Source organism: Choristoneura fumiferana, chromosome 3 (assembly GCF_025370935.1).
Source record: "Choristoneura fumiferana chromosome 3, NRCan_CFum_1, whole genome shotgun sequence".
Lineage (NCBI taxonomy): Eukaryota > Metazoa > Arthropoda > Insecta > Lepidoptera > Tortricidae > Choristoneura > Choristoneura fumiferana.
The window spans coordinates 8,915,606-8,941,442 of record NC_133474.1 but is presented as its reverse complement, the minus strand read 5'-3'; the positions used below and the strand labels follow the sequence as shown (position 1 = coordinate 8,941,442).

At 35.6% G+C, this 25,837-nt stretch overlaps 1 protein-coding gene across 7 annotated transcripts in view; it reads right to left on the bottom strand.

The window, feature by feature from the left end:
• Positions 1 to 25,837, bottom strand: part of usp (retinoid X receptor ultraspiracle) — a 54,684-nt gene that overhangs the window by 18,389 nt on the left and 10,458 nt on the right. For 3 of the 7 annotated variants that reach the window (XM_074085445.1, XM_074085442.1, XM_074085447.1), the window contains exons 2-3: positions 18,732 to 19,013; positions 9,608 to 9,812 (exon numbers count right to left, since the gene is read on the bottom strand). In XM_074085445.1, the coding sequence (XP_073941546.1) occupies positions 9,608 to 9,812; positions 18,732 to 18,930 (404 nt within the window). In that variant the 5' untranslated portion in view covers positions 18,931 to 19,013. Of the gene's footprint in view, positions 1 to 9,607; positions 9,813 to 18,731; positions 19,090 to 25,837 lie in introns of those variants that run through there. The other 4 variants (XM_074085449.1, XM_074085448.1, XM_074085446.1 and 1 more) reach the window with 3 other exon arrangements.

The window sequence follows — 25,837 nt, the reverse complement described above, 5'->3', positions numbered from 1 at the left end:
TATTTGGCTTCATCACTACATATATTTGTTACCTACAAATTAAGTATTTGCGCCTCTTCTGGCATGTGCGAAAAGCGTTATTGTTGAATTAAAAGTATAAAAAATTCGCATTCTGATAAATAATTTCAATAGATACGTTTTTACTATATTATATTATATTAGATGAATTTAAACATACGTACACCGAACAATACTGTTTATATCGTGGTGACGTATAAGGTACGTAATAAATGCGCGTGAGTCGGTACGTAACCGCGGAACACTCGCGACTGATGGTTGCCGAGGTACGCTGAGAATTCGTGGCACGTAGCTATAACTCGCGGTCCGGCCGTTTGTATGAAGACGGTGTACTGCTCCTTTTTTGTACTGTGTTAGAGAATAGGTTGACGTGGTCATAGCGTTATTCGCAAAAAATCTTTCAGATAAAAATAGAGGCACACGCGCTCTACGTGAGACTGCCAATTGAACAAATTTACGTGTGCGGGGCGGGCGGTAAGTAAACCCAAAACAATATTAATCTTCAATGATCTCATTTATCTAAGTTAATAGAGTTGTGTCTGAGAGTTGTAATTAATATAGGTACTAATCAGCACAAGTTTTATGCCACCTTATAGTTTTAGGACTTATAGGTAAATAAATAGTTTTATTTACAATTTAACCGACTACAAAAAAACCATGAAAATAATTTTCTACCAGTCTGAAGTCGGTCGGTGCCTCAGCACGAGCCAGCAGGAGTGGACTTAATGTTATATACCTCACCTACGCACTTTATATTGGGCTTCAATCACTCCGGGCTCGTGCTGGCTGAGGCACCGACCGATTTCAGACTAGTTGAAAATTATTATCATGGTTTTTGTAGTCGGTTCACTTTTTTGTTATAATTTGTAAATAATCGATGCAGAGACGGTCATTATTGAGGAGTCCCGGTGCTTCACCACCCGTTTTACCATATGCATTACGAGGAGCATAAATTGCTAAGCAACTATGTCAAAGTAATTAAAATTTATCCCGTGAAATACTTGTTATCGAGTAGTAACTCCGATGGTCAACTATGGTCTTCATCATCAGTTCCACTTTACCAAATGATGATTTTCAAGAGCAAAATGCTCCAAACTAAATAATATCCAATTTACTATATGTGTCTCTACAACATTTGAAGAGTTCCCTCGATTTCCTTTAGACCCAATCATCCGATCCTGATTTGATGCTTAGGTATGGGACCTAATTGAAGACATTCCTAGACTAACGCAAAACAAATTTTTCAAATCGGTTCATAAATGACGGAGTTCTGAGGTAACAAACATAATAAAAAAAACAACCGAATTGATAACATCCTCTTTTTTTGAAGTCGGTTAAAAATCGAGACAGGGCAAGTGATTATGTTTCAACATCCTCGTTAAGTTATTTCACTTTCATCAACAATGTAAGGAGATGCATTCAAATATTTTTGAGACACATACAAATATTTGTGAAAATCATAACCAATAATCTAGCTACATTTGTCATTTATTCGACTACGAGCACAGAATAAGTAACATACCTTCACTATGATAAAGTCAAAAGAAAAAGCAATCTAATGTTTGTGTTTACTTAGGTATGTTTTTAGGAACGACGAAAACTACCTACTGGTCCGATTTTGATTGAGGTGTCAGTCGATTGGTTCTTTATATAATGCGGGTGAAAGAAGCTTTAAGTACCTATCTAGGTACTACTTCCACACGAACAATGTCATTAAAGAGAAGAGACAAAAAACATTTCTGCAAAATTCGGTACACATATAACAAACAAAAAACAAAAAACATACTACTTAATAGCTTAGGTACCTACCCATAGAAAAGTGCGTTATTTTATTTTTAAAGTGCTAAAAACGACACGAGACTTTACTAAATTTACTAATAACAAAACAATTTTTCATATTATGGTGTGTAAGGTATATTAATTATCATCATTAGTTATTTTCTGGTTTAGGTGAAATTTAGAAGATCTATCACCTCTGAAAACTGTAAACTGTGCCCCCGCCCTGCATACTTTTTAGAACGATATGTCTGATGTGAACGTGATGTATAATAAGCCCGGTGTGATGGTAAGTAACTGCAAGCAAAGCATTAACTTGTAAAAACAGAGCGACTTTTATAGTTTACTTTATTGCGCACTAAAGTCAGTGTCTGCTAAGTAAGTATGCTTTTTGTGTAAGTATGCGTGATTTAGAAGTAACCTTTCTTGGAGCAGTCAATATTGTTTGTGAAGGAACGTACGTTTTAATTCATCAAAATCATCAGACAAACGGAGAAATCAATGATAATATTTATCTATAAATGGGTTCAATATTCATAAATAATCATTCGATTAGGAAAATTCTTTGGAAGGCCTATCGTAAGAAATAAATTGTTGTGTTATTTTCAGATCATTGAGCCACATATGGTGTTTATCGATAGGTAGGTGGACTCGTTCAGGGATAGATACCGCAGTTACAAAAATAGAACACAATACCTACAATATCCTTTAGTTTTCAATGTCCATCAATTACCATAACACTCGGACTGATTAACAATGTTTCAACTGAAATAATACATTGCATTAAATAATTGCATCAACTGTCGTAAAACTTTGCTTAATGTTATTGTTATTGTGCAGGGAGTTATCGCTTGATTTATTACTTGAACTTTTATGACGAGAGAGACTCGTTTTAAAAGGATCACTGGATTATTTTGCTTCGCAAATCTTTTAGAGGGGAATTAAAATTACAATTCCATCAAAACTTTAACTACCTGCCCTCAACGACATGAATGTCGACGTAAAAAAATTCTCAAGGTGAAAAGAAAATGTCTCATGCATGGCATTACAGGCGGCCGACGATCGATAGAATTGTAAATTGCTTTAATAATGTATAAGTTGAGTGAGATTCTATAAAGTAGAAGTTGTTCGGAACAAATATTTTACTTATATGTTGCGCACGTTGTGGATCCTCCCACGCGAGCAATTCGATTAAAGCGTTAAAAGAACAATAACAAGGTGTAAAATCTTTAATTTTGCGCATGCCATAACCCATTATCATTTTATACGCCATACCAATATTGCAGTTTATCTATTTAGGTAAGGTACATGTACACAGCTGTCTGAGGTGTCTAAAGTCTAGACAGTGCTATGGATAGTATCGCTGTAGAAGAGACAAATATAGTTCAGTGAGTTTCTATTCAATGTTGATTTGAGGTAAAAGCCACAAGGCAACATTTCATCAACACATCCGTTTCACCCTATTATAACAATATGAGCACTAATAGTTATTTATGTGCCTGGTGCATAATGAGAGGCATTAAAGTACGAGTGTGGTTTTCAGAAAGGAGCCGAAGGCGAGTTTCATAATAAGATCACACGAGTGTTCAATGCCTAATTATGTATAGCCGCATACATAACTTTATCTACATGCATATCTTAAGTTTTCTATAATATGTTCAGATATGGCCTGTATTTTTAAGTTAGTGTTACTGATAACTAGTTTGAAGTAGGTACCTACCAAAGCTTAAATAAAACAGATAATAAAAAACTAAAGTTTTATTTATAATAATAATTATTATCCACATGCATGTCATAAGTTTTCTACAATATGTACAGATATGCATTGTTAAAAAAGTATTACCGATACTTTAATGTAAACATTAAGATGCACTGTACTTTAATGTGAACATTAAGATGCACCCGCAGATACCAGGTTTCTTAATAAAGACCATTTGATAGTCGTTTCTGAACATATAATAGGGAAGTTATGATATGCATGTAGATAAACATACTATTTATATCTGCAATACTTAAGTAGGTATATATGCCTAACTACATTGACTTTGAAGAAGACACTGTTAAGCTGCTAAATAAAACAAAACAGTTTTATTAGCTAAAAATAAGGTACTTAATAACCACCGAATCACAAATTCCAAGTTATTCTTTACATCTGTTTGTTATTCAATGACATCCTAATCTTCGCACTGATCTCGAAAAATGGGATAAGGAGGAGAGCACTCCAGAATTTTAAAATAGGTTCAGTGTTGAGGAAAACCAAACGGTTTCTTTTATCTAATCTTTGCGGACCATCTCGATAACAAAGTGAGTGATATTGCATGTGATTTTGTATTATGAGACATAGCCAAGCATAACAAGCGTTTTCCGCACAAAGGCGACAGTATCTGAAGCGGCGGCATGTGCCAAATGGCCCACCTATATTGTTCACGCCACTGCGTTTTAATGATCCGTCGTTTAACACCTTATGTAATGTTTTGTCTAGCTGCTAATGACTGACATCAATGTCAGCGCTGCGACATGTAACTGTATATTATTATGTTAGGCATGGATTCTCATATTTAATTGCACGATTATAGGATTTCGTAGCAGAAGGGTACAAACAGCTCCTATTGATGTCACTCACGTGTCTGTCTGTCTGTTGTCTGTCACACAAGTTTAACAGCAAAAGGGTTGGAGCTACAGTCTTCCAATTTTCACAGTATAAGCATCTTGCTAACCTAAAGCCATACAATTTGTCAAAAAATATTTTAAAATGTTTATAAGAGGGACTCCCATACAGTTTAAGGGGGACACGAAAAAAAAATCAAGTGTATCGGGTCGGGCCCTCGCTGAGAAGATAACAATAGTTTTTTCTCAAACATCCAAGGAAATATCGTCCTTATATTCGTGATGATAAAACGCGAGTGCGTCTTTGTATAGCACTTATTGAACATTCGTTCTAATGAACTAAAATAATTTCTTTGCTCACCCGGAAATTCTTTTAATTCATTGATATGGACCTCCGCAAAGTAACGCCTGATTCAATAAATTATGCGTTCTAATTTCAAATTAGAGTACAGTAATGGAATTTCAAACAACATTGCCTGGCCACGGCCAGCAAAGTGATTGTCTTTTGTTTTGTTTCACTGGGTTTTATTTTTATATTGACTATATCTATGCCAATTAAGAAAAACATAGTTTGTGAATGTGTATTTACTTTTTAATCTCGTTATTTCATTAGATTAAATCAGTAAAGTATTCAATGTAATAATTAAGGATTGACATTTATGGTTAATAATTTATTTTAAAAAAATACTAAGGTATTGTTATTTTTTATTAAATACTAGCGTTTACCAAAATATATCCAAATATCCCTGTCCATCAGGAACATCAAGATAAAAAGTAGCCTATGTGTTATTCCAGACGTCCAGCTACCTTCATACCAAATTTCATGAATCTAAGCCCAGCGGTTGTTATTTAGATATCCCCACGGGGGAATATCGGGATAAAAAGTATCTTATGTTTTAATCCAGATGTCCAGCTATCTACATAATTACCAAATTTCATGACTCTAAGCCCAGCGGTTATTAGTTCGAGATTTTATCCCTATCCCCTTGGAAGATCGGGATAAAAAGTAGCCTATGTGTTATTCCAGACGTCCAGCTATCTACATACCAAAATTCATGACTCTAAGCCCAGCGGTTGTTAGAGATTTTATCCCTATCCCGTGGGAATATCGGGATAACAAATATCCTATGTTTTAATCCAGGTTCTAAACTAAGTTTTGCCAAATTTCATCCAAATGCGTCCAGCCGTTCACAAACTTTCACATTTATAATATTAGTAGGATCAAAAAATAATAAATATCATCTCAAGATTTGGCGGCAAAAACATTACTTAACCCGAACCGCTTACAAAAAAAATAGACGAAAAATAGTATGTTGGCGAGAATATTAAAAAAGAAATAGGTACTAATACGGTTTATACAAAAACTAAAACGAGTGATTTTTAATTTAAATAAGCGCTATTGTTTCCGTTATGAGTTCATCATCAAGTGACATGGTGACCTGGTATATAATTTTATTTCCTTCGATTTATTTGAGAAAAGCACCCATACAAGCCTCGTCTGCGAACAGGGATTGTCGGTCTCGTATCTCTAGCTAGATGACCGAGTGTTATTTCGCGGTCTCTGCAGTAATAAACCTACTTACAATTTATCTTCTGAAAAATATTGGAAAACAGAGGAATGAGAAGCAACTAAAGTTAACTTATTTTTTTACATTTTGTTACGAAGAATTTTAAACTTTCTATATTGAGCTGTTAACTTGAAATTTGGTAATAATATTTATTATTACGTATATTTTAGTACAAAAAACACCAATATTATATTGATAAATTATATTATTCACTGAGAAACGCCATTTTTTTTTTAATTCGGTTAAAATCACGTTAAAACGATCCCACACTTTCTAATATTTTGCTTAGAAGCAGGGCTCTGCTAACACTGAATATTTATAGATATGGACGTTTAAATTGTATTTACTTACTTAACCCGTTTTTTTAAAGAAAAACACTAAATCAAATTCTAAGACTGTTTTTGTCATATTGATAAGTACTCTAAAATTATACCTACATTAGGTTATATTGCTAAAGATGACGATGTAGGTATATAATGTAAATGAAAAGGTTTGTATTAGTGATACAGGTTTGTTTTTGAGACCGTCGAGACTCATCACAATGGAAGAATCTCACCAAACAAGGCGCACCCATTACTCATCTCCAATTATATATAAGTCGCTTCGGTAATGAGAACTCAGACACAGGGCCGATTTGCTGGTGTAAGATTCCTGATTAAAAACAGACAGTGATATCAATTCCGTGATTTCATTGTGTAAAGCGAAGCTGGCAAGAAAAGTCCAAAGTTGTACTAGAACAACTGATCCATATTCTTACTAATATTATAAATATTATAAATAGACGTTATGTTGTCCATAATTTAATAAAAATTAACACATTTTAATGTAGTAATATTATATAGGTTAGATTTGGTTATAGTAGAGCTGTGAACCCCACCAGAAAGCGAATCGCTACCAGAAAAGTAGGTTAGGTTAGGTTAGAACTGTGACCCCACCAGAAAGCGAATCGCTACCAGAAAAGTAGGTTAGGTTAGGTTACAACTGCGACCCCACCAGAAAGCGAATCGCTACGAGAAGTTGGTTAGGTTAGAACTGTGACCCCACCAGAAAGCGAATCGCTACCAGAAAAGTAGGTTAGGTTAGGTTAGAACTGTGACCTCAACAGAATACGACCGCTATCAGAAAAGTAGGTTAGGTTAGGTTAGAACTGTGACTTCACCACTAAGCGAATCGCTACCACAAAAGAAGGTTAGGTTAGGGTAAGAACTGTGACCACACCAGAAAGTGAATCGCTACCGTTATAGGAGGTTTTGTCGCAGGTATGAATTAAAAACGTTTAGAAGCTACCACCACATGAAATGATTTTCTTTGTAATAAGTTTTATATCAACTAAATAATATAAGAATAAAAAATATTTGATTTGTTATTCTATGAAATGAACACCTAAATAATGAATTTTATTTGTAACAAAAATCAATGATACAAATTTCTTCAAAGTAAGTGTTCCATGTATTGATTATTCTATGAAACAATAATATAAGAAAAAATATCTGTTAAACGAAATTCTAATAAAATGTTGTCTGCGAAACAACGTACAACTCGTACGTTTATTTATTTATTCATAATAAAGACTTACAGTATACACCAAAGCGTCTCTATTACTAGCTAAACTTACAAAACACTTACGTACTAGATAGATACATAATAAATAACTACATTAAACAGACATACACAAACATTGCCTTATTTTATTGAGAAGCGACTGCAAGTGGTCAGAGAATACATCAGCATTTGGGACCTGAGTCACCAATAAGTTCAGAAGCTCAATCGCCCTTGCGGTCGGCGAGTTTCTAGCGCGGCGCGTCCGGAACCCTTTAAAGGTAGCGAAGAGCCGACGCACGGCGGCGACGTACCCCTGTGCGACCATATTGTTCAGGCACAAATAATTGAAGAAGCGCGAACACAGACGGGTTGTCGACTAATTCGTAGGAGAGAGCAGTAGCGCATCAAGAGATGTGCTTTAGATGTGACATTGAGAGAGAAACTATTGAAAGTCTAAAACTTGCAACGAATGTAAATCACGTACTAAATCAATCAAATTCCGCAGGATAGGTTATTTCCACAGATTAATCGAGTTATTTCGTTATTAGAATGAAAAGGTTTTTGCGTTTATTTTACATCACTAAGATTCTTATTATGTACAGGATGTCAGTGTTTTTTAAAAACGACTCTGGATATTGAATTTGAACTCAGTCAGTTTTAATAATGAAAGCGTTCGCCCCGATCTCCCCTTTGCAAAGGCAAGGCTATACCTTCCGCCGCCTAACTTTGCCTAAAAGTTCATTGCCACGACTAGTATCACAAAAACTATAAAGGTATAATACCAATTTGAATAGGAACTATACCTTTAAGCGATTCGAACACAATCAGGGAGTAAAATAAAGCCGTCGCATAAAAAATGTATCTCAAAATGGGTCAAAACTGAGTATTAAGTAATGAACTTTTAGGCAGATTTATATGGCGCGTGGTATAGTATAATCTAAGTATATCAGATTTTTTTTTTAAGGATGACGTATGTAATATTTTTAGAAACAAAATTAATAGATGGTGACAAATTTAACTACAAGTGACTATTGTTACAATAATGGAAATTAATTTCTAAAATTAAATAGCTTTGAAAGATCTTCAGATGTAAATTTACCCACCTAAAATAATAAATGATCGGTAAGATCAAAACCAGTAAATATGACAGTATAGGTATAATAAAAAAAACTTAACCTAAAATATTAAATGACGACCAATATTTGAACTACGTTTTAGTTTTAAAAGACCACCCAATAATTTTTATTTAATCATATTCGCAAAATGTACAACATGTATGAGACTAAGCCAAGATTGAGCTCTGTTTTGCGAAATTAAGGCGCTCCACACAACAGGAGCCCATAAAAGAAATAGGATCCCAACGAAACGCAATGCGCATTAGTTTAGTTTGCCCTCCGAATATTTCTCTAAAAATTTGGTCTCTGAATATTGAAATAGCTGACCATTATTTCAGACTATCTTTTTGGTGCTCTTTTTGTTATGCTGATCAGTATTTTGTTTTTCGATAAGAAAATCTAGGGTTCTAAAATACTTTATACCATATATTATTATATTTTTTCCCAAATACAATTGCAATATCTGGAAAATTGACCAAAAAACATCCATTTATCGCTAGATTAGGCACACAAGTTATCGAAGATGACGCACTTTTTGTACATAACGAGACAAGCAAGATATGATATGACAATTTACATTGTGTAAACCACCGTAGGTGGGCACCTGACTATAGCCACTTTGATCACTTGTTCGATCGTGTCATTCGTGCTCCGCCTGTGCGTCTCAAGTTCAGTCAAAGAAACTGAGGTCTTATTGTCTAACGTACTCGGAAACACCAACGTTTTCACCATTTATTTCCCTTATACGTATAGGATGAGAGTAGAAAGAGATGGTGAATGCGATCGCTAGCGCAGAGCGTCAGACAATACGGCCACTGAACAACGTAACAGGGTGGAATGGAGACTGATGTCAAAGCTGATGTTTGACATTCCATACATCTGCCAAAGAAATCATAACGAAATTGATGTGAAAAGTTCCCACCCTGGTCCGCGATTCAGTTTCCTCGACTGTACGAGGTGATATATTTTACTATTGCTTACCTGTACACCCCATAGTGCTTCCCAGACGCCCTGTCGCCGCATATAGAGCATAGGTGTTTGGAGCCACTCAGGGGGTGATTAGGCGGGTAGTTCTTGAAGTTAGGCGGCGAAGTGGCGTCGTCTCGTAGCCCATCAAGCATGGCGGTGTCTGGTTTCATCTCAGGAGGTGACATAGGCGACATGAATCCAGGTTCTAAATTAAGCCCTGAAACAAAACAAAATGATAGTCTTTTTATTTGTATAATTATCAAAAATCGAGCATCTGGGATCACGAAAATCCTTAAAGGGATCGGGCGCTATCTAAAAATGAACAGAATGTATTTTATAGAGTTTTGATAAGAATAGAAGAAGAAGAATCAGTGATCGGGAATATCAGCACTTTGAATAAAAATGTATTAAGTAAAAAGCTTTTGCACCCGGCGCAGCTCGAGGGGGGCTTTTTGACTTCACTTAAAGATATTTTTAGGTGACAGAGAGCGATATTTTATTATTATTTTAACTTCATTTGAGATTTTATTTTATTGTATGTGGATTTAATTTTATTTGATATTTAGTATTAATTTATTATTTATTTCATTTTAAATTTCGATTGTGATTTTATTTCTTGTTCTCACATATTTTGTATTATATTATTTTATTGTTGATTATGTTTGAATTGCATAGATTATAATAAGAATAGAATAGACATAAATAGATAGATTTGTATTGTGAAATTAAGAAATGATTAATAAAATAGTTTTCACGAAATACAACAACAGTACTTCTTTCAAAAGGTAACAAGATGTGACTGGCAGATATCAGCTGAAATAAATAATGTTCTGATCTGACTGAGATTGCTCAGGATTTTCCCATGAGTCATCAACATTTGTAGCCTCTACATTTTCAGACAGCAATTTTAAGTTTGTTTTTAAATGAATAAGGCTTATCGGAATTAATATGTTATCTGAACAAAATCAATATCATCGTGAATAGTATCTACCCAAGTGTGATCTGTGAGTTGTTTGTAGGTATAGTTTTTATTTGGGATATTATGATGATTCGTTCGATATTTTCTTTAAGTACCAAACCTTCTTGTATTTACTTAGCATAGGAATTATTTTAAATGAGATGACCGAGACGAAGTTTACGACCTCTGACGAAAGTTATTTTAAATAAAAAAGTGTAGCAGATGTAAAAGTCTGGATTTGTACGCAAATTTTCTTTTTTGATCAAATTAAATTCATTCATAATCGCTAACCTCTACAACTAGATTTCAAAGTCGCATTTATGCTCATCATATGTTTATTTAATTAAGATTTATTTTGAGTAATTAGAGCTTAATATACGTAATGTATGTATTTTCAAAGTATCTATATTTATGCACCCTCATATTACTCAATTTGTAACTGGTGAATTAGTGATAGAAAAGGTAAGGTATAATTTAAATTACATTTACCGAAGCTCCACAAATCAAATTACAAATTAACTGAGCTTTTACAAAAGACTGAGGTATTTAAAAGGTTAGAGGAATAACGTCAATTTTAAAATGTGAGCAATGGCGTAGGGAGCAGGCGGCAGGTAAGTTTATTTGTGCAAAACAAATAAGATTTAGAAAAGGAGTAAAAAATGTATCGGTGTCGGCAAAGGAACCAACAAAACTGGTCCACATGTCTGAGGGCTGCAGAATGGAACAGAAAAAGAGGAATAACCCCACACCCCTCGTCTCGAAACGCATTAGAAAAGGAAACCATAATACAAATAGAAGCCTTTTACCAATGCTTTATGTTTGTTCAAAAAAAGATCTAAGATGTTTTGTATTGCATAGCATTACTTATTCATTCAATAAGCAAGTTCCGTCTACCAAAATATCGAATGAAAGCACTAGGTGTTTAAATGTTTCACAAAAATTATATTCAAATTCATACTTAGTTCGAGCTTCAAACATAACGAAATTCGTGATTCATGTTGCATAATGATTTATTATAATCTTTATCTGCTGCTTAACACCATTTTCACAGGTAATTTGGAGTAGAAATAGACTAATTAGTAGCGCTTCTAGCGTCGCGTATCAGCAACAAACTGCTTTAATAATACCACTATAAACTATAGCGCGAAAGCACCGCACAACATATTTGTTACGACCAAAAAGTCACACTAAGGGATTCAATTCTTTTAACTTAGGTACGAACTTTGTAAGAAAAAGGATTGCAATAAAAATTTGGATTTGAAATTATTATTTTTTCGTATTTGCCACTTACTCGTAGCTATAACACGGAAACAATAAAAGACGACGGGCTTTGAACATTAATGGACTATTGTCAAAAGAATAAGAGCTTTTGCTAGCCGGTGCGTAATTCATTTGGCTACGTATTGTTACGTGTAAGTTGTAACAAGAATATATACAGGAGCGGCAAAAAATCTGCAGAATCGGTAATTTTGTGCCGCTGAGTATATTTTGATCTCTTCGTCATTGTTGATATTTCCATATATATCTCCTATCGACTGTTTATTAATACAGGTAATGCTAGTGTAATACGAAAATTATATTACCGAGTTTTGTGTTGTGCATTTACAAACACTATAATTCCCCTGTAATTTATTGTAATAAAAATTTAAATGAGGGATGGCAGGGCTGAAAGTAGTGTACATACAATGAGCGTTCATGTAATAAAAGTTAAAGTAAAAATTAATAGAGCGACTCAAATAATTCCGTCTCGCCGGAATAAATATTGCTCGAGAACCCGTAGGACGCCATCCCACGCGAAAGAAGACTTACGGGGGAAATAATTTGCTTATTCACGGCAGAGCGGGCTCAGGGAAATCTAATATCAAACGATGTTATGAAAAATAAGTGGCGCATGCTAATAATCATATTATTATAACAAAGCATAAAGCAGAGTACCTATAAGAAGAAAAATTCTCAGCAAGAAAAAGATTTTATTTACAATTTTTTTTGTTACATGTTGTTTTCTGAATTTCCAATAAAGGTCAACTACCTACAAAAGAGGAACGTGATTGATTAACAGACAGACAGACAGACACACATAGCCTAAAGTTTAGGCCCTAAAACACTGGAGCTAGAAACTTGTGCAGGAATGTTCCTTGAGAATCATAACGATACACCGACACCGCGCAACGATTTTCTGAAATTCCCACGGTATATAGTTCTAGTTCTAGCCATATTTTAATTCATCCACGGGAGCGACCTACCTCTTGTCTTAAAACAGGGTGTGTAATGATCGGTATAAAAATAGTTTATATATTTTCATTTGATATAACACCATTTGCCATATTTTCAAAGGGTATAATCGCTCATTATATATAATAAACGTTTGGTATAATATTAAAATATCTATTTTTACTTCGTACAATTATCATTTAGTATAACTATTACACATCCAAGCCAACATAGCTAAGCGAATTAGCTCGTTGAAGTGGCAATGGGCAGGCCATATAGCACGGAGAACGGATGGTCGTTGGGGCCGGAAAGTTCTCGAGTGGAGACCGCGGATTGGCAAACCCAGCGTAGGACGTCCTGCACCAACGAGATGGACGGATGACCTTGTTAAAGCCGCGGGTTCACGGTGGATGCAGGCCGCTGCCAACCGAAGCGACTGGAGGTCTATGGGGGAGGCCTATGTCCAACAGTATAAATATATTTTAAAAAATAGCCATCGTTACGCACCCCTTAAAACAACATTTTTAACAACATTTAATAATAAGATTAATTGTTTATGTTGAGCGTAGAAAGTAATAGTACATTTTGTCTTAAGGGCGGTAAATAAGGAATTACGAACGAGAGTCTATTAGAAGCTTGAATGAGTCGATGTTCGTAATTCTAGTACCGCCCGTGCGACATACAATGTTTTTCATCACATTTGCGAGTAAAATTGTATATTTGTAAAAGAAAAACTAATATTTTTTCAAAAATTGTCGATACCGCTGATTGCGCTCTTGGCAGCGCCACTCCCCGCCGCCCTCCCCCTCCGCAGCATGTGTATGGCGTGCGTGTGCAGCATTCGCACGGAGCAGTAGCACACCATGCAGTAACAAACTCATTTACCGACCTAGGGCTTCATGGCATGAAAATTAGTACAGGCAGTGACTCATTTACCAACCACGGGTTTCATGAGAAGCACATTATGGTCGAGGGTTTTATTTGGGGGGTTGCAACCAAGGTAGCCTGCATGTTACGACACTGTTTACGAGCAAGTGTGATGAAAAATATTTAAACAAATATATACATATTTACTTTAAAATTAAATATAAAACCATCAGTAACAGGCAAACGCGAAAATAACACTAATTAACTTTGTAATGGAGTTTTAGTTCAAAGAGATATTTAGTACAAACTCAATTAAAATTTGCTCTCCCGTGTAGTGATTATCGCGTGTAAATATTACCTACACAATAGGTACCGCACAATTAACTGATGTAAGATAAGAAAGAGAAAACTGTCATATTGCGGGTAGTGAAAAACATGTCTAAAAGAAACAAAATTGATACCACGACATCCGTCACAAACGTTTTTGGTCAGATCAGATATGATTTTGGACAAATTTGCTAATCGTCAGATCATTCTTTTACTATCAGATGCCTTCTGCTTATGACCAAGCAACAAGAAACTTTCTTTAAAAGCCACAAAATGAATAAAGTTAAACTACATCGATTTACTGAATCGCATTTCATCTCGAAATAACAAAATTTCAATAGAATCTTGTACTTGACGCATTTTTTCGCGTAGCTTTTTACATTAGCATAATTAATTTGTAGCTTCTCATTTTTCGTGTAGTATTTTGGGTACGTATTATAATGTATAAATTTAAAATACATATCGGTTGAAATACATACAGTTGAAATACCGAAAATTGAAAAATATAATCGTTTAAATAAATATTAATCAAAATTCATAAAGCACGTTTTTCATAATGGTCAAAATACATACTATATAATGCCTAGGTTCATCTTCATCTCCAGTCTACTTAGGTTGTATTTACATGTAAAATTCTGAAAAATTAAGGACTGTAAGACAAGTCGACGGAGCTCCGCTCGCGGAGCTCCTATTCAGGGTAGTTAAGGCGCTTCGCGCCTGGACAAAACTCTACTATACTATAGGAATTTTAATTGTTATTTCTTTCAACTATTATATATTCTGATTGTATATATTCTGAACATATACATTGTGAACTTAGTCATTTTAATTTTATGTATTTCGACCAGTATGAAAAACGTGCTTTATGAATTTTGATTAATATTTATTTAAACGATTATATTTTTCAAATTTCGGTATTTCAACTGTATGTATTTCAACCGATATGTATTTTAAATTTATACATTATAATACGTACCCAGTATTTTACCCTAGACGCATTTCACAGCGATCGATGTTTGCCTGGGACTCTAATTAATTTGACATGTTAATTGATGTTTGCACTAAAATACACTAATACACGATCGAGGTGAAATGCGACTAAAACTAATAGCGACTAAAAAAAACACGATTGAGACTCAACGCGATACTTAAATGCACGATCGAGGTGAAATGCGACTAAAATTTATAGCGACTAAAAAAAAACGATTGTGACAGAACGCTATAATTAAATATACGATCGAGGTGAAATGCGATTCGGTGAATCGCTACAAGAAATTTATGCTTTTGAGGTAAAGAAATAACAAATTATTATTATTTGTAAATAAAAAATGGTCTGACGTTTAGCTAAATGGTTAAACTGAAGAAAAACGAATCGGCCCCAAACTGCATCTGACCAAAAGCGTATCTGACGAGTATCGTGATATCCGACAGTGAAAATTAAATGAAACGAAAAGTCAAGCTAAATAGTGTCTCCGTCTACGAAATAGAAATAACGTCATCCTTCACTTACATGCGTATGCAAGAGAAAAGGAGCATGAAAATGAAACTCAAGATCGCAATAATTAAATGTCTTTGTTTTCAGATGATTATCTTTCACGAAAATGTAATAGTTATCTATATCAAGACAGCGATTGAAGGGAAACTTATACAAGATTTTTAGTACGGATATGCGATATGAAAAGCAAAGGAATTAGGAATGTAGTGAAACTAACTAATAATATTGGAACCTCGAAATTGTAGAACACTTGTTGGAATTAGTTAATATGTATGTTCCTACATAAAGAGAATTTGGTTGACGAATGAAAGTTGTTAACTAATTTGAACCGCGTCACGTGGCTTTATTGATTTCTTGAGGTATTCATTCGTGTGTTTGTGTTGTATGTACTCATATCATTAATATAAGAAAAACTGGCCAAGAGCGTATCGGCCACGCGCAGTGTAGTGTTCCTTATTAAAACGAGGCAAATACTAATATTAAGTTTGGATCGATTAGTATAAAAATAAAGGTATGGCTTATTTGTGATAGTTTTTCTTTTAAAATCGTAATGTACACTACTGCTGCTGCCGCGAATTTCTTCGAAGAAAAATTGTTCAAAATGTATAAAATCACAAAAAATAATTATTGGAAGTCATGACGATCAAAATTCATAATGAACGTTGTCCAAAATGGTCGATTGTATAATCTACTGACTAAATGCATAATGTTTAAAAAATCGGATAATGCCTAGTTGAAAGGAATAATAACCGAAATCCAGAAAACACCTTTATCATTATTTATTTATTACCTTAGTCGTTTCAGCCCTGGTCAACTTTGCTCGCTCGCTTGTCGCTATTAACCATTTTTATATAGTTTCTATTTATATTGCTTTCAATCATATTCGGGGCTAAAATTAATCACTAACAATCTCTAATGCCACGGCGAGCAAGCGAAGCGAGCGAGTAAAAGGGCCTGGAGCAGAAGCCACTCAGATATCATAGGTACTAAAGGTTAAGCGGGAGCCAAGCTTCCGCCTTAGAATTCTGTAAAATTTTTGTACTGGCTCCGGAAATCCAATTAGCGTAACGTTAGGGATTTTAAATAGTTATTATATTTTGACCATTATTTATCCCAAACAAATGCGTAGCGTAAGGACCATCAAACAACTAATAAGTATATACATTGTATATTTAGAATTTTGGCATTTTAACTTTATAGATTCCGACAGCGTGTATTTTAAATTTATATATTTTGATACGTACCCAATTTAATGGATCATAATTTCATAGTCAACTGATCGCGTGGCATCAGCCAGATTTGAAAAATAACTCGTTTTGAGTGAATACGTTGAGTGCTAACACATGCAAAGCTAAAAATGAGAGGATATAGAAATGTGACGTGAGCTATAGGCGCAAGATGCCTATAGATGAATTAACGAGGGCTCGGAATTGCATTATGGTGTTATGTATAGTGGTATTGTGTACTAAAGGAAATAAAAAAATTGAATTAATTTCTGCCACAGCGAAGCGTGTTAAAATATCTGACACGTCCTATACCGGCCCTATAGAAATTGAGTCGTACCAGATATTTATGCACACTTTGGTATGTCAGATATTGGTGCTAGTGACTGTACTATCAGCATAGCATAGTAATTTAAATTCGGATGTCAAATTCCAAATATTCTCTACGTTACATTAAAATATACGTCTGATTTTATTGTGTTGTTCTGCATTTCGGTAATTTCCCGAATAATTTTGAATACGATATTATATTTTTTATATCATGTAGCGAAAAGAAACATGTATACAAAGCATTAAGACTGCACGGATTAATTATAATTACTGCTGAGGACTGGGGGAATATTTGAAATTATAACGAAGATGAAGAAAATAAATACATGTACTCGTAGGTAGTTGTCAGGAAGAAGAAATGGATAGAATTTTAGATCATATCGTGATCAATATTTGTGAAAATAAAAATACAAACATTGGAACATAGAACCTCCTCCTCTTTTGAAGTCGGTTAACAAGTCAGATGAAGATATAGCGACGACAGTTCGATGATAGCGACAAGAAACAAGAAAAAATACTTACAAATTCCACTTGTTTAGGGTAAGTGGTTAATGTTGTTGGTGGGTAACATTACATTAAGGAAAAACTTTTAATTAGTGTCCTTCCTTTTTATGCCAACGTTGCAACCACTAGGTAAACATGCTAGTCCGAGCTCTTCATAATTTATCTGTATCTACCTACCAGGCAGGCTAGAAGGGCAGACAATTGTTTACCCTGCTTAGTCGTCAAAGAATTATCATACATAATGTAAAAAATTAATAAAAAAATCGTGTCGAATTTCCACTAATCCTATACAGGATGTAATCGTTAAGTGTAGCCAGGCGATCATTCCGTAAGTATAACAGATAAGTATCAGAAAAGTTTAAACTGATGTCGAAAGTACGTTACCCAATGAGTAAAATCACATCAATAACTTTTTAATAAAAAAGAAATAAAAATAAAACAGAAATATCCCAAACATTAACTTCAAACCCTCCCGTAAATATTTAGTACGCCGATAGTTGAAAGGTTTAAAAGGTTTGTCATTTCACCAATATCATATGATTCATAAATTATTTTATTTTACCCACTTATCCATATTAATCAATTTTCATTTTAAATTTTTTGAGAAGTGCATTTAGAAACATTGAAGAGAGCCCGTTAATGTATCGCACAACAAAGGCGTCACTTCAAGCAATTGCTGTAAACAAAAAATATACTTCCTTCTTCTTTAAAAATAAATATTAGATTTATTATTTAATTAAAGATAGTTTTATTATTTTATTACAGTTTATTCGTGTTTAAATAATTATTATTATCTCTTACGGTAGGCAAACAGCCTCAAGGAACGTCGTACTTAAACGCATGGGAGCGTTTAAATTTAATATTTTTAATATTAGTATGTTAATAAAAAAAAGTTACTAACGTGCTTTTACTCATTGGGTAACGTACTTTCGATATCAGTTTAATTAAAGTTTTCTGATATGTGTTATATTTACAGAATAATCGCCTGGCTACACTTAACCCAACCCATTATCTAGCAAATAAACCATTTCATTTCAAATAAACTATTCCATTTAATTTCATTTCATTTCAACGATTACACCCTGTATAGTCAGCACAAACAAGTTGAGACAAGGCACTAAAAACTATTTAAAACAACTATTGTTTTTCAACATTCATTCAGCTTCCGAAATTGATTTCAATAGTTTGCTTACTGTATATAATAGTTAAAAAAAAAATTACACTGCATATCGAGCGAGCAATCGACAGTTGGGATGTGGTTTAACGACTGCATTGACTGCGTCGGGAGCTGCTGCAGCATGGCTGCCGGCGCAGGCGACGCTGACTGCGGCTGCGGCGGGCCTGGCGGCGCCGGCCGCGCCCAGTTGATCAGCGCCGTCACCGACATCGTCGGCTTGTCTTTCTTCGCCACACTTGACATGACCACGAACTACCATACTCGCATCACTATCACTGCACTCCACTAAACGCAAGCGCACGTCCAACAAACGGCCCCGCGAAGCGCTACATAAATTTAAGAGACACTCGTGAATTATGACGTCTAATATTCCGAATACACGCGAAAGCGAGCGAGGGACGAGACGACTGAGATATGGCACACGGCGCATCACGGCGCCCTGGGACAAAGCAAGAGTCGTTGTGACATTGTGATAGCGATTGTAATTGCACACAGTCCGCGCGCGATAAGATCACACTGCAAGTCGACGCGTCAACAATGCTTAGCGCTTCGTATCGCGCGCCAGCAATGCTTAACTAGTGACTAAGTAGTGCGCGCTAAAACTCAACGAGCGCAAAATTGACAAAAAATGTACCCGTCAGCTTCCGCGCGGTTACCGGCGTGAAGGTCTCGCCGGGCCAGCTCAAGGTCCGCATACAATCATACGTGAATAAATCTGATTTAATGTCGGAAAACGAGTTGTATAATCACATTTTTTTTTCTATTAACCTGCAAATGATACCAAATTAAGCTAGATAATTTAAAATATTTTATAGTTATATGTTTGAATAGGAATCCTCTGTATAATTGTAGTTGTTAGCCGTTGGCCTTCGTGATCGTGGCTGCTGCGTGTTTCTGTAATTAAGTTTTACGTCACTCATGAACCGAGCTCCCTGCGTTAGCCTCTATCATACAAAAATTTACGCTATGTCACTCAACAAATAGAATTCAATCTAAGTCGTTTCATACCTAGCCATCTCTATTTGTATAAAAACAAGCCATTACGAATTCAAACTAATTCCATAATCGAGCTATAGTCTGTTGATTTTCGATGTCGATTTGAAGAAAAATATAGACAAGACGGGAAATAACCAAGTACTTCGATTTTTAAACAGTTTATCGATATTTTTCTGTGGACATATAAGAGAGTTACGTAGGTAGTTTGATGTATTGTCATTTTATCAAACAAGACTATTGCATTTTTAGGGTTCCGTAGCCAAAATGGCAAATCGGAACCCTTATAATTTCGCCATGTCAGTCTGTCTGTCTGTCCGTCGGCGGCTTTGCTCAGGAAATATCAATGCTAGAAAGCTGTAATTTTGCACGAATATATATGTAAAGTATGCCGACAAAATGGTATAGTAAAAAATAAAAAATAAAATTTTTTTTAGAGTACCGTAAAGGGGGTAATTTATTTTTCTCATCCAATCTTGTAGTGTGGAGTATCGTTAGATAGGTCTTTTAAAACCATTAGGGCCATTATTGAATCTAAGTGTTTATATTATAAGTTTTTTGTACTGCTTTATGGTGTGCAATAAAGAATATTTGTATTGTATTGTATTGTAGGGGGTTGCCAAAACGATTTTTCGATTCAGTGATTTGCTTGCAAAATATTCAACTTTAAAGTGCAAATTTTCCTTAAAATCGAGCGTGTCCCCCACCCCACCTCTAAAATCTAAACCGGTGGGTGGAAAATTTTGAAATAAAAATTAGGATGGTAGTAAGTATATCAAACTTACAAGGAAAACTATAACGGTTAAGTTTTCTTGAGAATTATAAGTAGTTTAAAGAGTAAATACCAGCCTAAGGTAGGTACAAAATATACCTTAAATTGGAATATTCCGTACAAAATACGAAATCCATAGAAAAATATTACTTAATTTTTTCGTAATGGCTACTGAACTCTATTTCGGGCGTGTCCGACACGCTCTTAGCCACCGCTGCATGTGACCCCACAAATCCTACAATGTTCGACTTTGTTTGCTTAAACACATATGCGTGTCCTTGGATGATACGCATATATCCGAATCCACGTGTCCCCATAGTTTTTTTGTTGTGTATAATAATCCATCTGGCATCCGGCAACGAAAAAGGGAGGGTGTCAGTATTCATATTTACGATAGAGGCAGTTTATCAACAAAAATGTCTGTAGCGCTTTCGCATAAAATTATGTACAAGTATATCTTCATTTCAGATTATTTAGTGGTGTAGGTAACTGTAAAATTTATTTCGATTTCCAAGAAGAAGACTTACATTTTGATGCGTATGTTTTCCAAAATACTTGAAGTACGTGTTTACCATAAATTATATATATGAAAGGGTACAAGAGCTTAACAAATAAGTGCGGGTAGAAAATCTAATCCTAAGATATCACTGATGCCGCGTCGACACGGGTTTAAGGTGGGACGAAATGCGGTGTGTGTAGCTATAACCTGTGCTATAACTACAACAATATTTATAATGGCTATTACGATTAACTGTATACAAAACACAAATAACAACATATTTGGAAGCTAGCAAGTCGTTTTTTGGGTCCAGTTCAACATACCTCCACTACTTTAACAGACCGAGTTATGGATTACTATTTGAGTTAAAAAAAATGATTTTAAAAGTTTCCCATGAATAAATCCGTCTAATTAAATTATCTATCATTAAGTTATTTATCATCTATCTATCATCTCTCAGTAACATCAACACTATCTCTGATCAATGGTCAACAATAGATGTGAAATTAAATCTGTAGCATCTATTCATAGTTAGGAAGGAACGTATGTCTAAGGGTGTTAATGGATGGATGAGGTTTCTCTTTTATTTTATTTACGTAGAACGTAAGGGGTATTGTTCACGCTGAATTTAACATGATGTAGCTATTCAAGCACAAATCTATACCAACATGCTTTTTACATTGATATTGATACTCGGGCTCGGGGACTACATTAACCGAACCTGTCAATCAAGCTAGGTATCCTTGACGATCCCAACTCAATGAAATTGATAGCTCCTCTGTGAGAAGAAATTTTCTTAGGAGAAAGACAAGGTGGGCGAGTGAAGTGATTCTACGCGTAGGCATTATACGTGTTAGGAAGTTAACAAATCAATAACACCAGTAAAAGCAAACACGCCATTAATGCGACAAAAGCTTTAGCTGATCGCTACGCCATCACTTCCACGCACGAAACAAAATGAATATTGAGCCATTACAGTCCTACTCGTATTGATGTGCTACACAAAGGAAATCGCAGCACTAATGACTAAGCGACCATCAACACTACTACAGTACAAAAAAAAACAAAGAAAGCACACATCGGACCATCAGAAGTCAAAACATTGCGAAATGGATGTATTAACGCAATGTTTATCAAAACAGAAAACAATAATCAAGTGACGACTAATACAATTGCAACAGACCTACACAGCTCATACTCGTATTAGCATAGAACAAATACTTAAAAGTAGAACGAAGGATGCGATATCTAGCGATACACGAAGCGCGCGCGGAACGTAGAGCAATTTACGGCGGGAACGAGCAGCGAGGAATGTTTCCACTTTCCTACACTTTCGTTACTGCGCGCAAAGTGCATATAGACCGGGAGATGGTGACACCAAATATTAGATGATTTCTACAAGTATGGCGGTTCTTCTGATTCAGGGATCTAATTACGGAATGACAAAAAAGAAAATGGTCATAGCGCTGGTACCGGCGGCCCAAACGCCAAAAATTAGCCTGGAACAAATGGTTGAATTGTTTTTTTTTAATTAATGTATTCGCGCCGGTATGGCGGGCTGTAAGCCACACCGGAGAAGTATGGCATTACGCTACCGCCTACATCTTTTTTTATCGACTATCGGAAAATACAATCATTTTTGTGGAACAAATCGTTCGACACTCGTTATTTTCCGACACGATCGATTAACGCTCACGTGATTGTGCCGCCGGTACCAGCGCTATGACCATCATTTTCTTTTTGTCATTCCGTAATTAGACCCCTGAAGAACCCCATACTGGTACAAATCATCTTATATTTTGTGTCGCCATCTCCCGGTCTAATACGTGCATATGGAGTGAGGCACGCCCGCCGCCCCTCTCTGGTCTGCGGTGCGGTGCCGGTGCATGGCTGCACAGCGATCGATCCACCACGCCGACCTTGACTGACGCGCGCCCGCCAGCTACAATTAACATTGACAATTGCGACGCGAGCGCACCGCCTTATCGGACTCACTGGCGTACACTTTCCTTTTCACTTTCAATGAGCTATTTAAATGTGAATTACTCGGTTGTAGGCTATTTGAAGCGGTAATTTTAAGAAAATAAAATGTGCCACTTGTTTCTTATTTATTTAGCCTTGCATGTAGGTCAGGCATTATTAGGTCTGAATGATAAGCCACGGGGCTTGAAGCAGGAATGCGATGTGACCTAATTTACTGGACCGGGGCATAGGTAATGCTGCGGTGCTACGTCGAAATGTGAACAAGACACGCAGAAACAAAGTCAAACGGTCGTCCTAGACTTGACCTGGAGAGATAGATTCTCAGTGATCGGCGCGGCGGGCGTGCGCGCGGGTAGCGGGTGCGGTGAGTCAGGCCGCGGGGGCGGCGCGCCGCGTGCACTCGCCGCGAGATATGGGTAAACGGAACGCGGAGAATCGCCGCGGGGCCAGAGGGGCCCGCGACCTTGGCGATTCGCTGACGACTACAGGTGTTTTTTTATTTGCACTTTGTTAATACGAGATCGCAGAGCCGTGGCTGCTGGCCACTGCGCCGGACAGCACGGAGGCAGAGGCGCGGGGAGCGCAACCGGAACTCGTTGCGAAACAATGCTCCTCCAATCCAACCTCTATACAGAGCTACGCTTCACAAATGCTTATCGAATAGAACGCGATGTTTGATAATTTTGGTTACACAGGAATGTAACCTGTGGAGGTCAAAATATTGTAAACAAGCAATTTAAAACAACGATCTATTGTTTGCACGAGATCGGCATTTGGATCTGTTTACGCACCTCCCAATCAGTCCCCCATTATTACTTATTTGCATTGCAAAGTAATGATGGGGTCAAAAACTTAAGCGAATGAATTAGTACAATAACAATTTTGAATTTCTAAGAGACCTTCGACGATGACAAGAGCGTGGCTAGATATACGCTGTTTTTGTTTTAATGAATGATAACCTATTTTTCGACCGGCAGTTATGTAATGATCGCAGCGAACTGGCGAGGCCTTGGCCGTGACCACCGACGAGCAATACCGAGTGACGCCACTCACGCTATGAACAAGTTCACAAATTGTCACATTCCGTTTGTAAATAACAGCGTCATAGAACTGATCCTAAGCTAGGTAAGTTAAAGACAACTTTGCTGACTAATATATTTAGCTGAACAAAAAGTGAAACTTGAAGATTAGAAAATAATACATATGACTGATGAGTTGAACAACTTGGGCAAGGCTCTACCTTTTAAGATTAAAATTTGTTATATTTGTTTAATCAGTGAATTCAATAATGTTCAGGTAGGTAACTTTAAAAATAAACGATGAACCCTACTTTTTTTTATGATGTTAACGAAATTCAATTTTAACACACATTTTTCGACTAAAAAAACTACAACGGGTCAACGTAAGCATATAGGAAAGGTAAACATAACGCGAATGCAGACTAAAGATAATATGTGGTAACCAGGGTAAGCTATAATAAGAAAATGCAGATATAATGCTAATGTGGATGTTGTGCTAAGAAGACATTACGCCCGAAATAGGTATGCTGTAACCTCCGACCAAACAAAAAAAGCCGGTTAATTGCGAGTCACACTCGCGCACCAAAAGTTCCATAAAAAATTGTAGATCATGTATACACACATATATATATATATATATATATATATCTTTGAATAAAAATAATTGAAAGAAAAAAATGTTAAAAGAAAGTTTCTTCATCGCCACTGCATTCGTGTTCGATTTGGTCAATTTCCTCGGTATCTCGTGATTCTGTGGATTGTAACTCTTGAACTTTTTGTAATGATTGAATACGTATTCAACGTTATTGTAATTGAATGTGTGTTGATTGAAAATTATATTTTTGTGTCCTTGTGAGCTTGCCGCGCAGGCTTTCACCAAGTCAAATGGGTTCATTTTGTCGCCAGTGTTAAATGACAGATACATTTAAAGACAAACATGAGGACTTGAACATAGACGGTCGCATGTATCTGTTGAATATGTACATATAATAAAATAATAAATAAGAACAGGCATGTACTCTATGCAAAATAAAATATATTTAAATCAAGTTACTCATACTTTTATCTTGTCAATCCAGTTAGCAAAAGAAATTATTATTGTAAAAACGAATGTATGTATAATGCATGCAAGCAATGAAAAAAAAAACCTAAACATTAAATTCGTATTATCTCAAAATGTGAATCGAGTTAATTACGAACAGTCTGTGTGGTCTTCATAGGGTACGATAAGAATTATCTAAGAAAATGAAGAAAGAAAAGTGTAAATGGGCGATACTCTTTAAAGTCATAATTGATATTGATAGTAGGTACTGAATTAAAAAAAATGTTATATAAGAAATTGAAATACGTCAGGCTGAACGCAAGCATGATAATTTATTTTTAGAGCAGTTGTAATTTAAAAAAAAATAAGATTAAGGGGCTGTTTCACCACCCATTGATTAATTTTATTTGACGGATATATGTGATGCTGTCTCCGCTTCGTCTATTCGGACAAAACAAACAGAGACGGCATCACATTTATCCTTAGTCACATTTATCTTATAGTTTCTATTTTTAATCCCAAGACAACAAGAACCCAGTTCTGTCGCTGTCTCATTTTCTCCAAGTCAGACTTTGAGATTTAATTTTGAGATTATACATTCAAATATAATTTGTAATCTTCCAAATTAACGAAATAAAATACCTAAATTCGATTTAATTTAGTTCAAACTTTGTGCTTATTGACTTTTTTTCAGGAACTATCCCCTGCCTGTGCCCCTGCTAAAACTTCAAAATCTATGTATATAAAAGGCAAAACTGACTCACTGGGTTATATATCAACGCACAGCCCAAACCGCCGGGCCTAGAAACTTGAAATTTGGTACAGGGGTTCCTTTCGTGATG